The 15831-nt window shown below is 46.0% G+C and overlaps 2 protein-coding genes across 3 annotated transcripts in view; one reads left to right on the top strand and one right to left on the bottom strand.

The window, feature by feature from the left end:
* The first annotated feature begins 5932 nt into the window (after positions 1-5932).
* LOC119364562 (serine carboxypeptidase 2-like) lies at positions 5933-14011 on the top strand. 2 transcript variants are annotated; one of them, XM_037630055.1, is made up of 7 exons: positions 5933-6085; positions 6199-6406; positions 11040-11393; positions 11489-12027; positions 12123-12349; positions 13353-13458; positions 13758-14011. In XM_037630055.1, exons 1-7 carry the CDS (start codon positions 6020-6022, stop codon positions 13920-13922), a joined length of 1665 nt encoding a protein of 554 aa, XP_037485952.1. In that variant the 5' UTR covers positions 5933-6019; the 3' UTR covers positions 13923-14011. The 2 variants fall into 2 exon arrangements, with proteins under 2 accessions (XP_037485952.1, XP_037485945.1); XM_037630048.1 differs by lacking the exons at positions 11040-11393; positions 11489-12027; positions 12123-12349; positions 13353-13458; positions 13758-14011 and adding exons at positions 7183-7702; positions 8381-8449; positions 9140-9873.
* Positions 14012-14116: 105 nt separating this feature from the next.
* The window catches only part of LOC119364578 (putative uncharacterized protein DDB_G0277003), a 4105-nt gene continuing 2390 nt past the window's right edge, over positions 14117-15831 (bottom strand). Inside the window, exons 7-10 of the mRNA XM_037630062.1 lie at positions 15517-15573; positions 15126-15236; positions 14780-14850; positions 14117-14563 (exon numbers count right to left, since the gene is read on the bottom strand). Coding sequence (XP_037485959.1) covers positions 14215-14563; positions 14780-14850; positions 15126-15236; positions 15517-15573 — 588 coding nt within the window. The 3' untranslated portion in view covers positions 14117-14214. The remainder of the gene's footprint in view (positions 14564-14779; positions 14851-15125; positions 15237-15516; positions 15574-15831) is intronic.

Raw genomic sequence — 15831 nt, 5'->3', positions numbered from 1 at the left:
TATCATGTCATCATGTTTACATAGTCATCATAATTTTAAGTATGTCATTCTATCATGTTTAGTTATCCATCATACATGTGAAATTGCGTCATGCTATCCTGTTTAATTAGCCATCATATATGTGAAATTATGTCCTGCTATTCTGTTTGGTTAGACAACATAAATGTGAATTATTTCATGCACTGTTTTCTTCCCTACTATCCATTGCACATGTCTCTTACAATGTCTATACATTCAATTACTTTTCTTGTTTATCAGCCATTTCAATTGGAGGGGGTGATGGCAGTGCTTGTGGGAGTAAAAACACGGTCTTCAGAAAAGATCGTGCTACCTGTCGATGCAGATAGAACCACGGTTGTACTTGCCCAAGAACCAGCCCCACCACCCATAACCCAGACTCACGCAGATTGTACCCCTACCCAGTTGGACAGAGAACGAGCTACACCCCTTCTAACCCCAACCCCAGCAGATAGTAACCCAGTTCCAGTTGACACAACACTGTCTCCACCACAGAGCACCCGAACACCAGCAATTAGTAAGGCAACTGCAGTGCCCAAAGCACGAGGACCACCACTCTGAACCCCAAGTCAACGCTTAAAAGCAGAAGAAGAATTGTTCTCTAGTCAGGTTTCGTAGCTATGGTTCATACTACTTTGCTCTTGCATCACTGTATTTATTCATACCAACTAATTTCAAATTTGAAGGATGCAATTGAAACTCCAATGGCACAACAGGTATGTTTTAAACCTGTTTCTTTAACTTGTTTGCTATTGTAACTTGCTCTATATTGATTTCAGTTTCAATTGAATAAACAGTTATGCTCTCATGCCATGCACATTACAAGTGTTGTTATTGTTGTGTAGTTTCCCACACTTATATTCTATCTATGCTGCTTTGTCTTAAATAGATATGATTCGAACTGTATCTATCTTGATTTGGCAATATAAACTAGAATGATATAGGCCATACAATGACCATACTACATAGATATATGTTTGTTTCATGCTGTTATCCTGTCCACCTTACTACTGAACTAGTTTACCAAAATGAGTTTCATATACTACATTGTAAACTTGTGATGTGTTTGTTTGTTTCTCTTTTAGAACGCGGATAAAATATTGGAGAAGAGTACCCCGTTATGCAATGGTAAAGGAAGTAATGCAGATAAGGTTCAAGATAGTGAGACATCCCTGTTGGTCTCCAAGAAAGTTGATAAAAACTATATTGAAGACACTAAGACAACCCCAAAGTCCTGTATTGATGTAGTGTTCGAGTTACTGGCTACTACTGCTGGCACGAGCTCTTCGAACTCGCTGCCTGAATCAGTTTGGCTTCTTGAGTCTCAACTTCAAGTTGAAAGACATCGATCAGATGTTATGCAACAGGAAGCCGAAGGACTGAGGAAGTCCCTGCAGAATTCAGATGCATACTTCCTGGTGCAACAGCAAGTGCTAGAGGATTTAAGCGCCAAACAAGAGAAAGTTAATAAGCTTGCTAAGCATCTTGCCAGCATTATGGGTACCCAGGATATTGTTTCTTCAGATCTTCTGAAGTGGTTTCAGTTCTGTACTTGTTTTGCTGCGGCATTTATTTGCACCGGTCGCCAACTTTGACAACCAGTGTATATGCTATGCTGTTTTGTTCCCTATAGTTGCACTGGTGGTGAACTTTAATGCCCAGTGGATGTAATATGTGTAATAGCCGTGATAGCCTAGCATAAGTTGCTTGCTTATTTATTTCCTTGTTGTCTTGTTTATTTATTTTCTTGTAGTCAGTACAGCTCTTTTTCCGCGGTTTGCTAGTGGCCGCAATAACATATTTTTTAAAACTAGGCCACAATAACCATGGGCTACATATTTACTATAGTTACCATGGGCCTCGTACGGGCTGTAGAAACAATGGGCCTTCTAAGGGCCGTAGAAACAATGGGCCTTCTACGGGTCGTAGCATCAATGGGCCTTCTATGTGTCGTATGATGGATAGGCCAAACATGGGTCAATAAAAGACCTCATTATGGGCCATAAACGGGCTAGATTTGGAATTGTCCATTCATGGGCCGACAATAACGGGCTACCATTAATCGACCGTATTTGATGACGCTATGAAAATGACCCAACGAATTAACAGGCTGTAAACGAGCCGATTGTAACCGCGGGCTGAATTTGGCCCACAAGCAGAAAAGGCCAATAACGGGTCGTAAGTAACTGAATGCTGAAAATGAACCCAAGAATAAATGGGCCCTGAGAAGGCCGAAAGATAACACGGGTTGGAAACGGCCCAATGGAATAATGGGCCGTTAATGGGTATAAAGGGGTACACTGTTCATTGCAGGCCAGATTCACCATGGGCCTTAATGGGCCAAGAGTTACAAATGGCCTCGTATGGGCTGAAAGACATCATGGGCCATACATGGGCCGGAAGTTACAACGGGCTGGAATCATATTGGACGGCCCAGATGAAGCTACTGGGTTTAATTCCGATAGGCCGTAATGGACTGTGAGTTAGCGGGTCATAAATGGGCTATATACGAACAGGTCATTAACAGGCTTCCCGTGGGCCGGCCCATTACCTTCTGACCAAGTCAAACGGGCCGGCCTTTTCACCGGAATGGGCCTCTATTGGGCCATGCCACGTGTCGACGTATCATAGGTGCCTCCTATCCAATGAATGGATGACATCTAACCCAACGGTGAGCCAACACGTGTTTCCTCTGGCCAATGAGAATTTTACACGTTGAAAATCCTCATTGGTCCAGGCTGTTAGCGGGTTATCGGATCCAAAACCGAACCCGATAGCTTAACGGCGACCCGTTACGGTGGATGCCACGTGTCGGTCACCCTTGACGAAAGCACTTCCATGACGCGCTATTTATCGTCATGGAAGTGGACACTTCCGTGATGATAATTTTGGTAATGTCATGGAACACTTCTACGACAGCACATGTATGACTATCTTGATTCTGTCATAAAATTGTCATGGATGTACATGCATGACAGAAAACGTGACCTATTGTGACAAACACGTATCATCACGGAAGTGTCTTTTTTTGTAGTGTATGGAGATACCGACGATATGACAAAGGGAATAACATATGTTGTCATAACGGTTTGACCGATAAAGATCTTCGTAGAATATGTGAGAACCAATATGAGCATCCAGGTTCCGCTATTGGTTATTGACCGGAGAGGTGTCTTGGTCATGTCTACATAGTTCTCGAACCCATAGGGTCTGCATGCTTAACGTTTGATGACGATTTGTATTATATGAGTTATGTGATTTGGTGACCTAATGTTGTTAGGAGTCCCGGATGAGATCACGGACATGACGAGGAGTCTCGAAATGATCAAGAGGTAAAGATTCATATATAGGACGATAGTATTTGGACACCGGAAGTGTTCCGGGGGTACCGAGTATGTATCGGGTCACCGGAAAGGGTTCCAGGCACTCCCCGGCAAAGATATGGGCCTTATTGGGCTAAGGCCGGGACAGACCAGCCCCTAGTGGGCTGGTGCGCCCCCATATGAGCCTGCCTAAGTGGAGAAAGGAAAAAGCGAGGAGGAAAGGAAATAGAGGGAATAGGGTTCCCCCTTCCTTTCCCCTCTCCACTCTTTCCTTTCCCCCTCCAGAGAAAAGGAAAGGGGGCGGCCGAATTGGAGGAGGCCCCCAAGTAGGATTCCTCCTACTTGGGGCGCCCCATGGCTGTCCCCTCCCCCTCCCACCTATATATATGTGGGGAGGGGTGTCTAGAACACACAACAAACATTGTTAGCTGTCTGCGGCGCCCCCCTCCATAGTTTACGCCTTCGGTCATATTCACATAGTGCTTAGGCGAAGCCCTGCGCGGATCACTTCACCATCACCGTCACCACGCCGCCGTGCTGACGAAACTCTCCCTCGACACTTTGCTGGATCAAGAGTTCGAGGGACGTCATCGAGCTGAACGTGTGCAAAACTCGGAGGTGTTGTACGTTCGGTACTTGATCGGTTGAATCGAGAAGACGTTCGACTACATCAACCGCGTTATACTAACGCTTCCACTTTCGGTCTATGAGGGTACGTCGACACACTCTCCCCCTCTCGTTGCTATGCATCTCCTAGATAGATCTTGCGTGAGCGTAGGAAAATTTTGAAATTGCATGCTACGTTCCCCAACACCTATAAGACCCCCGGTGCCCCTCCATGCAAAGGATCGATCATCAGTAGAACACACACACACACACACACACACACACACACAGAGAGAGAGAGAGGGAACAACCCATGCACTGGCTTGTCTTCCTTCTTCCCTAGAACAACTCTAGGAGCAAACCTGTATCCACCTCATATAAACCACACTCGGCAGGACTAGGGGTATTATTTCTCCGGAGAGCCCCGAACCTGGGTACGTCTCGTGTTATGCACTTGCTTGTGCCAACCTCGCCTTTGGAGCCCACCGGTGCCCTTGTGTTTGTCCTCCTCTTTAGCCATCCTATGACATCTGCCGTGAGCCTACCACGACAACTAGTTTCTATTGGTGTTAGCTTGTGTGTGGTGTGTGGATTGGAGGGCATGTCCCGAATCCATATACGATCCTTGTGATTCCTTCCTAGGTTCATAACTTTCATGGTTTGGGTTGCATCCTTGTAAACCAAGCTAGTTATCTGCTCCAATATATTTGAGAGTGTTTCATGCAGTTCTTTGCCACTAGAGAGAGATAGTTGCTGCCGCTAGTGAGTTGTTTGATATCCGAAAGATCGTTCCAGCGGCGCCCGCATTAGATTCCTTATTTGCAGCGATGTGTGTACTTTACAATGTCCTGTTTGAGACGAGAATGGGAGAAATGTAAAGTTGGTGATGCTGCTTCACCGGAGAAATATAAACCCTTTTCCCTTGGTACCCTAAATCTAAGGGAGCCAAAGTCAATCTTTACCACTCTTCGCATTCGCACCTCAGCAACGAAGAGAGAATGGAGGGATATCATCTGCATCAACCAAATCTAGCCATCCGTCGAGCCAATTGAAGGACTTGTTGCCAAATCCACCTCCAACAACTGGTTTCCGCCGCGGAAGATGGTGGGGAGGAGAGTAAGATGACGGCTACCCAAGTGAGAATGTGAGGTCCAACACAAAGCTGGCGCCGAGTCCCGTGAGCCGGTGCGTGTCTCATGTCCCACTCTACCTCGCCGACGATTGCACCTCCACTTCGAGGGGCTTAGACGGCCGCCGAACATGGACGTGGCCGGCACAACAAGAACGGTCGTAATTGATGTATCCGGCTGTGAAAACAAAAAAACTATATGTGGCCGGACACTGTCTACGAACTATGTCTGGGAGCGTCCGCGCGCGTATAGGAGGTTGGATTTGCCAAGTCGGGTTGTGGATGCTCTCGAGAGGATTCGGAAAAATGAAAAAAATGTGAGGAAACACAAAAGATTCTGAAGAGGAGCATCAAACTCTACCACACGAGGAAGATAGGTTTCGCACAGCATCGGTTTTCACCACGGAAAGAAAAAACTGCCATCCCTGTCTTCCATGGCCCACCCCACGGATGACGAGTAACGAGGTCACCATGAACCGAGAATCCGTGACGATCAGATTCAGCACATCCACCTCGGCGGTCGGCAGGCGCCAAGACGCCCCGTCGGCCGCGCCCGCAAAAATATCGGCGCCCCGTCGACAGTCGACAGCAGGGCATCCACAGCCCACAGCCCACAAGCCACCCGCGGTCTCCGCCTCCCGTGCCCCGCACTCCCGTCCGCTTCGCGAACCTTCCTCCTCCGCCACAAGGGCAAGGGAGGCCACCTCACCTCACCCACCCAACCACAGCCACGGCCGACCAACCCCGAGAAAATCCCCCTCGATTTCCCCTCCCGACGCCGCGCCGGGCAAAATCGCCGGTCATTTTCCCGGGGCCTCCGCGCCTCCACGCCGCCCCTTCCATCGGTAACTCCGCCGATTTATCCCCCGCCCTCCCCTCCCCCCACCACCTCCCTTCTCGTTGAGAGTTTCTTCTCGCCCTCTCTATCCGCTCCTCGCGAGCGATGGTTGGCGACCTCTCCCTCCTCGCCTCCGCCTCCGCCTCCCCCGTCATCCTCGCGCCCTCCAAGGTACGCTCCCTCGCGCGCGCCCAGCCTCTACGGACCGCCTGCGTCAGCCTCTGCTCGCGTCCGATTTGCCGCCGTACGTGACGGGATGATGACGTGGTTGTGTACTTGTGTAGGAGCTCCATGGCGTCCTGCCGTTCCAGGGGAAGAGGTCCCAGCAGGACGCGGGGAGAAGCGCCGCCGTGCAGCTCTCCCCGCAGCAGCACCTCCTCGAGGGCGCCTACCAGGCGCAGCAGCCCCTGCAGATGATGGTCCCCGGGATCGGCCAGGCTGCCGCCGCTGCCTACCAGACCTTCGACAGCGCCGCGCTCATCGACGTGCAAGGTTCGCAATCCAGACAAACCCGTTACGGCCTGGCTGGCCCTGTCTCCTGAATATGATGCTGCATGCTGCTATATTTTGCCTCGTTTGATCATTGGATGCTGCACCAGACGGCTTCAGAGCCTATGTGGCTCATGAGCTTAACGTTTGCCTCATTAGAGGTTACACCCGGGCGTCAAATCGTGACAGTAGCACTTACAGTTAGGCAGTGCACTCTCTTTCCAAGAGAACCTGTTTTTCTGCTGTAAACAGCAACTATATTCTGATTTACTGAACGCAGCAATAATTAAAGGTACCTGATTGTGAACTTAAAGAAGCGAGAAGCACGATGCATGAGCCGTGGCTCGAGGTTTTAAAAAGTGACCAAAAAAAAGAAACCTGTACACGTCGACTGCTTTGTTCTGTGCTGCACGCAGAAGATTGTCGACTGAAGTTGCACTGCATTCAACAAGAAGCATGCTGCATGAGCCTTAGCTTGTGGTCTACAAAACTGATACTACCTTTTTTTTCGCGTCGTCTACAAAAGTGGCACAAAAACATTCCTTTACACTTCAATTGCTGTGTCTGTGTAGCAAGTGAAACGTTGTCTATTGGACTCGCACTGCCTTTTTCAAGTAGGTTGGCTGTTTGTGGCACTATAATACACATAGTTCTGGCCAAGGTTAATTATGAACTTTCGCTAAGTGGTTTATCCTTTGGTTCATAGTTTATCCACCGTAAAAGTCAAGTTTTACATGCGTTTCAATCTCTGATGGCTCCTGTTTATTTATTTGTAACAGATTCCCACCCCGATTCGGTTCGACTTAGCCTTGGGATTGCTGAGCAGTGTGCAAGGCAAGAGAAAATCCTAAAGTTTCTAATGTCAGGTTCTGATGTCAAAGAACTTGATGCCTCTTTGCTTACTGAATTTACGGGACATCAGATGCTATCAGCTAATATGGGTGGTCAACCATATTTCTCTGATGATAAGTTATCTGTCTATGAGTTTGGATTGGAGGAGCCTCTGCAGTATCTAGCAAAAAATCAACTTATCATCCCTGATGACAAGTTATCCATCTATGAGTTTGGATTGGAGGAGCCTCTGCAGTATCTATCAGAAAATCAACTTATCATCCCTGATCCACTTTTGGAATTTGCTCAGTCCCAAGGTGCCCTTGCTATAGATGAAAATGGCCGGGTCATCTTCACTGGCAGTGGAGACGAGATGAGAGACTTACTTTCGGTTTTCTTAGAGTTCAATGTACCTAAACGAGAAGCAAGTGGTTGCAAGGCTGCATATTTAGTTCCATACTTCGACAGGTAATAATTGGAAGCATCATGCTCCATGTGAACCCTTTTCCTCATCTTATTCACTCATTCACTAAGGTTTATGTTATGCATAGTCCCCACTCTCGTATAAGGGAATGGACTCCTTATCATTTTATTTTGTCACTATTGGCGTATTCAATTACTGAGCGAAAGTTATAGAGTTGGTATAACTTGGTATAGCATATGTATCCTGTGTGAACTTGCTGCAGCTGGCCCATTAGTTACGTCCGGTTTGCATGACATTGTCGTATTTAAATCATTCCTAGTCAGCTGCACATGCTGGCACGTGGGTAACTGGACATTTGGAATCATTCCTGCTCAGCAGGATGCATGCCACATATGTTATCTTTTTGAACTAGGAAACTGTCTCTATTATGTACTTATCGTAGAAGAGGGATTTACTATAGCCATACAGAAGTAGAAACTACTGAATGCATGCAATGTTAAAATTATCTCTCGAGTATTATATTACCCTTGGATCTAGAGGCTGCACTTCTGCCTGACAACGATTTGTTTAGAAGTAATTATCCATTGTTTCTGATTTCTGTACCCCTTCAAAATATTATGGTTAATAATTTATATCCTAACAAATAACATTTCTATCAGGATGCATACCATTTTTATTTCTGTCAGTTACATGATATAGAATTTTGTTTTTTTGCACAACAGGAAAAGGGGCCGAAATAGTAGTCAATCCAATTCAAAATCAGCAAGCACCGCAGTTGATGCTCCAAAAAGGTAGTGCATCTTTCTTTGGTTATGTATTACTTCATTATGTTGTTGTTCTCATGGTGTACTCAATTATGGTAACTTCCATGCCTAGCTCTGATGCTGCTATGTTTATTCTTTGACCTGCTGGTTACCACAGCATATACCTCCCTGATGTTTACTACTTTGGTAATCACTTGCACCATAGGTTAGGCATATAGTGTGACAATTTTTGTATTCCTTCCAAATTCCGATTGTGACATGTTAGTTGCATCTAAATGCGGAGTCCTTGACCCATATGCACCCACAAAGTGCAAAAGAAAGAATTAGCATTTTGTATTAAGATTTTCCTATGAAAACAGAAAATACCATTTGAAACAAAGCCATCGTTGTTTGAATATCCACTTTAAAATATACACCTTGATGTACTGGTGAGTTTTGCGTTATATACCAAATAGCATGGTCGCTATACCAGTAGTATCACAATGGATAGTTTGGTAACCCAGCTGTCTAATTTACTTTACCGGGATAACCATTGCATGGACCAATTCCTTGGAACTTGGAAGGTGAACCTTACTGAATTGCCTGAGTATGCACATGGAAATTATTTCATGTTGAAATTTATATACTGTGATATGGCAAATTGCGAATTGCACCTTTTGTTTATACGGTATCCAAGGTCATGTGCACATGTTAATATGATTCTGTTATGATACTCAGCAATGCAAATGTGAAAGCAAAATCTCCATCGAAGAAGAAACAGAAAGGAAAAACCATCAATGAACGTGACATGTATCAGAACAATTATTTCCATGCCAGCGAAGCTTTTTTCTCAATCCTTTTGGACAAGGACAGAAGCAGCTCGACAATTCTCTCACTGAAGAAAGCAGGCCCTGAGATCACTGAACTGTTGACACAGTGCTCAATTGGCATTGCTGGAACTGGCCTGGCTGTTCTTCTGTCGGTCGTGTGCAAGGTTGCTATCGGCGGGAGGACTCCTTTTGCCGCCACCCGTCTTCTGCACACAGGCGTTGGGTTTGGGCTCTTCTGGCTCTCCCATGCGGTAAATGGATTGCGGGACACAATCACCAGTGTATTCAGAGGCCCGGTTGACACAAAGTTGGAGGATGAGGTTGCCGTGAAGATACAAAGAAGCATGAACGATATTCTCTTCAGGGCCGTAAGTCTCCTGGCAATCACTGCTTTGAGGTTTGCATGAGCTGTTCCTACACTGCTGTAACTTGACGCACCTCGATTCACCTTTTGGTTCAGGAGTACAGTACTGTAGGACTAAGTGCCAAATACCTTCATGATTCATGAGGGCCTCATAGAAAATGCGCAACTTTGTAAATTGTACAGAATTTTGCTGGCAGCTCAGTGTATATGGAAGATAGATTTTGCCTGTTCTGAACGTTAATTAAGCTAATGATCAATATACTTTGTATTTCTTGTTATATTTTTTCTCGATGACATCATTTTGATGGTCTATTGACATAGCAACCTTGGGATGATTAGTTAGAAAGTTTCAACCGCCAAAAGTTTTGTTCAATACTGCAAATTAATGAAGTTACTATTTAACATGCCATTGCCTAACACTAATTTGCAGCTCATGCTGACCACATTAAACATGTCTATTTTTTGTTACTAGACATATGTCGTGCCTTGAAGATTATTTATTTACTTACTATTAAAGGTTGTATGCCTCAATTTAATTGTTGCAACTGTGGTGACGAGTAATTTGGAACGGAGGGAGTAGTTTCTAATTTTATACCAATTTCCTTCATGCGTAATTCATCCAAGATTACTCTTTAAATTCGCATAGCAATGCACGGGGAAATCACTAGCGGTTATGCAAATCCATGTCATTTTTCACGTGCCATCATGCCAAGGATTAGAAACGAAAGTAGAAGAGAAAGATTAGAAACGCACTATTAGCCCTATATAATTGCTTTCAGGCAATCGATACAGTTTCTTATCTTCCATGTCCTTTCCCTCGACCGTCTTTGTGACCGAAATGACAATGTCACAATCCTTCCCTTAATCTATTGTTTCCGTGGTAGTTACGCTGATACTCTGTGCCCACTCACAATGCATAATGAAACATTCTTACATTAAAAGACACCAGCCTTTTGATTTCGTATCCTTTCTTTCATACACAACCCATCCAAAACCAGTCTTTTAAATCCCCGCATGGAAAATCACCAGCATCTAATATTCATATAAACCCATATCATCTTACACGCGCCAATCATGCCCATGATTAGAAACGAAATCACAAGCTGCCCAGAATTTGCTTCCAGGCAACCCATGCGGTTTCTTATCCTCCATTGTCCCTTTCCTCTGACCGTCTGGAAACCGAATTGACAATGTCACAGTCCTCCCCTTAATTTCTTTCTCCGTCGCGGTCACGCTAGCTCGATAAAACTGAAATCAATCAATCATCAAAAGGAAAAAAAGAAGATAACTTCAGCAAAGCGTGCGGTCCAAACCAAACAACGACGTCAATCAAACCCTCTATTTATTCCCACCGTATTCCCGCTTCTCTGCAAGCAAGCAAGCGACTGTACCACAGTTTCTTCAGTAAGCATGATGAGAACTATGACCGGTCGTCTCCCCCCAGCTGTGGCCGCGGTGGCGGTGCTCCTGGCGGCGTTGGCGTGCCTCCTCCGGCCAGCTGCCGCCGTGGAACCGAGCGGCCATGCCGCGGACCGCATAGCCCGGCTGCCCGGGCAGCCGGCGGTAGACTTCGACATGTACTCCGGGTACATCACGGTGGACGAGGGCGCCGGACGGGCGCTGTTCTATCTGCTGCAGGAGGCGCCGGAGGACGTCCAGCCGGCGCCGCTCGTGCTGTGGCTCAACGGCGGCCCCGGCTGCTCCTCCGTCGCGTACGGCGCGTCGGAGGAGCTCGGCGCGTTCCGCGTCACGCCCCGCGGCGCCGGTCTCGTCCTCAACGAGCACCGCTGGAACAAAGGTAGGTGCCCAGTCGCTATTGCTTGATCGACGGCAGCTCACTGTTTTATCTGCCGCGCTTCTAATGGCGGGGAATGAATTGTGAACAACCTGCAGTGGCCAACGTGCTGTTCCTGGACTCGCCGGCCGGCGTGGGGTTCTCCTACACCAACACCACCTCCGACATCTACACCTCCGGCGACAACAGGACGGCGCACGACTCGTACGCCTTCCTGGCGAAGTGGCTCGAGAGGTTCCCGCACTACAAGTACCGCGACGTCTACATCGCCGGCGAGAGCTACGCGGGGCACTACGTCCCGGAGCTGTCGCAGCTGGTCCACCGGACGAGCAACCCGGCCATCAACTTCAAGGGCTTCATGGTCGGCAACGGCCTCATCGACGACTACCACGACTACGTGGGCACCTTCGAGTTCTGGTGGAACCACGGGCTCGTCTCCGACGACACCTACCAACGCCTCAGGGAGGCCTGCCTCCACGACTCCTTCATCCACCCCTCGCCGGCGTGCGACGCCGCCACGGACGTCGCCACGGCGGAGCAGGGCAACATCGACATGTACAGCCTCTACACGCCCGTCTGCAACATCACCTCGTCGTCCTCCTCCTTGAGCCAGCAACGGCGGTCCAGAGGGCGCTACGTGAGCATCCCGACCCAGACTCCGTGCGTGCGTGCGTCGTTGTCCCCCATGCTGCTTTTTGAGGTGACGAAACGCCGTGCTTATATATGCTGCAGCCATGGCTGACCGGATCGTACGACCCGTGCACGGAGCGGTACTCGACGGCGTACTACAACCGGCGGGACGTGCAGACAGCCCTCCACGCCAACGTCACCGGCGCTATGAACTACACGTGGTCGACGTGCAGCGACACCATTAATACCCACTGGCATGATGCTCCGAGGTCCATGCTTCCCATTTACAGGGAGCTTATTGCAGCTGGCCTAAGGATTTGGGTCTTCAGGTCAGATCATCCCTGCTTCAGTTTAGCAATGCATTCCAGCATTTCTTAACTACTCCCTCCGTTCCAAATTACTCGTCACAGAAATAGATGTATCTAGAACTAAAATACATCTAGATACATCCATACGTGCGGCAAGTAATTCGGAACGGAGGGAGTAGTAAATAAATTATATTATTACTATTATTAATACTACACATTTGCTTGGGTGCTCTCTTATCAACTGTTTCGCTAGGGTAAACCCCTCTTTCTGACGAAATTTGCGGATACTTCATCAGGAATATATCGGTTGACATCCCATGCCATTCGCGTATGCATCGGGTTATACATGATGCATCTGAATCAATGATTAGATTTGTCTTGAATTTTTGGACATTTTGTTGTCTTCCATTTTATACATGACGTTCATATGCTCTATGATGATTCTAATTGAATTGATTGGTTGTTGTGGACGTTGATAATTTTTCCATATAAATTTGGCGTTGTTAATAACACATATTGTGCTAAACCTCCTTTTCAGAAGAAAAAACGTACCTACCTACTTTTTGAAGAAAAAAAACAGTACTGAATGACAACAGGTGCACTGATGTACATCACTGATGAGTCATCAGACATCATCAGCCAGTTAACAAGAGAAACCGCAGATAATGCACTGCTTTGACTGAATGAACTCACTCACTCAGAAGTCACCCATCCGAATTAACACCTAGTAGAGATGAATTATCCACATTTATGCATTACATTCCCCTGTTGACCCGTCAGCTCAAAATCAGGATCCAACTGGACCCCGGGCATCACTTTTCCTGACATAATTCGCGTCCGCAGCTCTCAAGTTTGCAACTTGCTAGGTTGCTGTCATGCAAAGAAGATGCCCACGGGACATGTGTTTCCATTTAGAAAGACAAGGGAGCTGAGCGTTGTTGTTGATCTATCAGCCGCTGCCGGTCGCACATTTCACTTACCTTCCGTAGGCATTGACATTGATGTTGTCGTGTTTATTTCGCAGCGGGGACACGGATGCGGTAGTCCCCTTGACAGCGACGAGGTACTCCATCGGCGCTCTGGGTCTTCCAACTACCACCAGTTGGTACCCTTGGTATGACGACCAGGAGGTCAGCATCGTCCCACTCAACTCTTTTGCAAAGCAGTAACATCAATAGAATCATTGAGATGCTCTGGCTGGCATGCAAATAGACTTACATGACAGGACACATGAAAACATCATCTACCTTCTCCTATCATTTTCTTAGCTCGGTTAATTTGATTCGCATGGCCGAATGGAGATTGGATTACACTCCTGCATGCAACATGCCAGCAAACATTTAGATGTCACATTAGTTTGTGTTATTAACTACTAGTACATGTCACACACATAATTAACTAGTGTTTGTGTGATGGATTTGTTGACTAGGTTGGCGGTTGGAGCCAGGTGTACAAGGGTCTTACGCTGGTCTCCATCAGAGGCGCGGGCCACGAGGTTCCTCTGCACCGACCGCGGCAAGCGCTCGTACTGTTTCAGTACTTCCTGCAGGGCAAGCCCATGCCAGGCCAGGCCACAAATGCGACGGTGGCTTAGCAACAAACAAAGGGATGGAAGTCAAATAGTAATTTCGATGTGGAAAAACAAGAGTGATCATCAATAAAGCAATAGATGCTTCTCAAGTACTTTTCCTGTATAGCTAGTATATATGCACATAATGCGGCGATTTATCGAGAATATGGACACAAAGCACAAAAGAACACAGAGGAAACACTTTAGGACAGACTTGATACGAACGACTGATATTCCGATAAGATTGATGTCTCTGCAATAAACGTTTCAGTAGCAACATCAAAACAGAATGACAGGAGCTGCACTCACCAGCAACTTACGATAATAGCGTAATCTTAAGAAGTTGCACGCTCGATCTATCATATGAGATCATGTAAGGAAGAAAACTGGACGGAGCCGCGCTGCTGGTAATGTCGACAACAGACAACTTGGCATCAGCAGCCGCCTTGGCAAAGCAATTGAAAGTGTCTGCATTCCGAATAACCGTGGCGATATAGGCCACAGGACCTCCGGCTGCAGTGGTCCCAGATACTTCGTCACCAATTTCTCCGTTGGTTGCCGCATTGACACTTTCACGTCGTCCATCATCACCTCTAAGTAGCATACAAAGTACTCGTACCAGGTGGGGCACGCAGGACGGGTTGTATATAATGTCTGCACCAAGACTGGCAAGAGACAGAGGGTAAATGATACGCAGAAGCATGAACAGCAGGAAAATGTGCTGTTATCCACTTCGGAAGTAGGGTACTCATTCTCTAACAGACGCAATAAGGTTCTTAGAGTAGTGCTTAAGTTTGAAATTAGTTTTAGAAACCAACGGCTTAACAAAATAATAATAATAATCAAAGGATAACAACACAAAAAGAATATACAATACTCACACTATGTCTCTCTGGTAGTCTCTTAAATCGCTTTCACACGCTTCTTCCCAGGAAAGATATTTGCACTCTACCTACATGCCAGGGTTATAGTAAGATTAAAGTTTAGGCAAAAAAGCATTCATCCAAAGCTGTGGTCTTGTGGGTAAGTACCACCAAGCGGGATAATGGTGCCACTCTTGATTAACAGAAGACATTATGCATATAATCATGCATACATTATCTACCAAATGTATCTGAGGTAGCGCTATCTATATGCTACACCAACCGGAATGCTAAAATCATATTATATTTACAAACAGAAATGTACTGAGACCAATCTGATATTAACTTAAGAAATCGAACAAACCTTATTCTTGCTTTCTTTTACTAGTTGAAAATCCTCAATGTATAAGTTATTCATTTCCATGTTTGCCTTCATGTTTGTTAGTGTAGATGCATCACCATCAGTAAGAATAACCTGCATAATCACACACATTTTGTATTACATGTGTTGCTTTTCCTATCAGTGTTTCACCTTGGAAGAAGTTTATGAACTTTGTTGCATGGATAGTTCATGGCATAAATCACCCATAGCTTAGGTTATCAAATTGTTGTGAAATTTAAATTTGAAGGATTAATTATGTTAGTATATTTACTTCACCCTTTTCATCGGGAAAGACAAGAAATTTTTATGACGACCATGTTTTGCAGAAAAATAACCATTTACTTGAACGAAGACTGTCATTATAGGATCATACCTTGGAAGCACCAACATGGTTAAGACATACACCAACCAAACCAACACCAGAACCTAGCTGCTTATCATGGAAACATAAGAAAAACAATCACATATTAAATTTGTCAATAGCACTCATTCTTTAGTTTTTTTTTATGGCCGAACGTCTAAGTATGTCACTATTTCAGGCATATAAAAATATGCTAAATTTAACAACGAAAAGCCCCCACTGCAGCCTATCTAATTGCTCAAGCAAAAACTGAACAAAAACATGGAAGCAATAAAAGGATTGACTTGTTGAAGATGCAACTGACTAACACATGTTCAAATTTGTTTT

Source organism: Triticum dicoccoides, chromosome 1A (assembly GCF_002162155.2).
Source record: "Triticum dicoccoides isolate Atlit2015 ecotype Zavitan chromosome 1A, WEW_v2.0, whole genome shotgun sequence".
Lineage (NCBI taxonomy): Eukaryota > Viridiplantae > Streptophyta > Magnoliopsida > Poales > Poaceae > Triticum > Triticum dicoccoides.
Note: the sequence above shows the minus strand (reverse complement) of the source record. Positions and strands in the feature narration are given on the sequence as shown.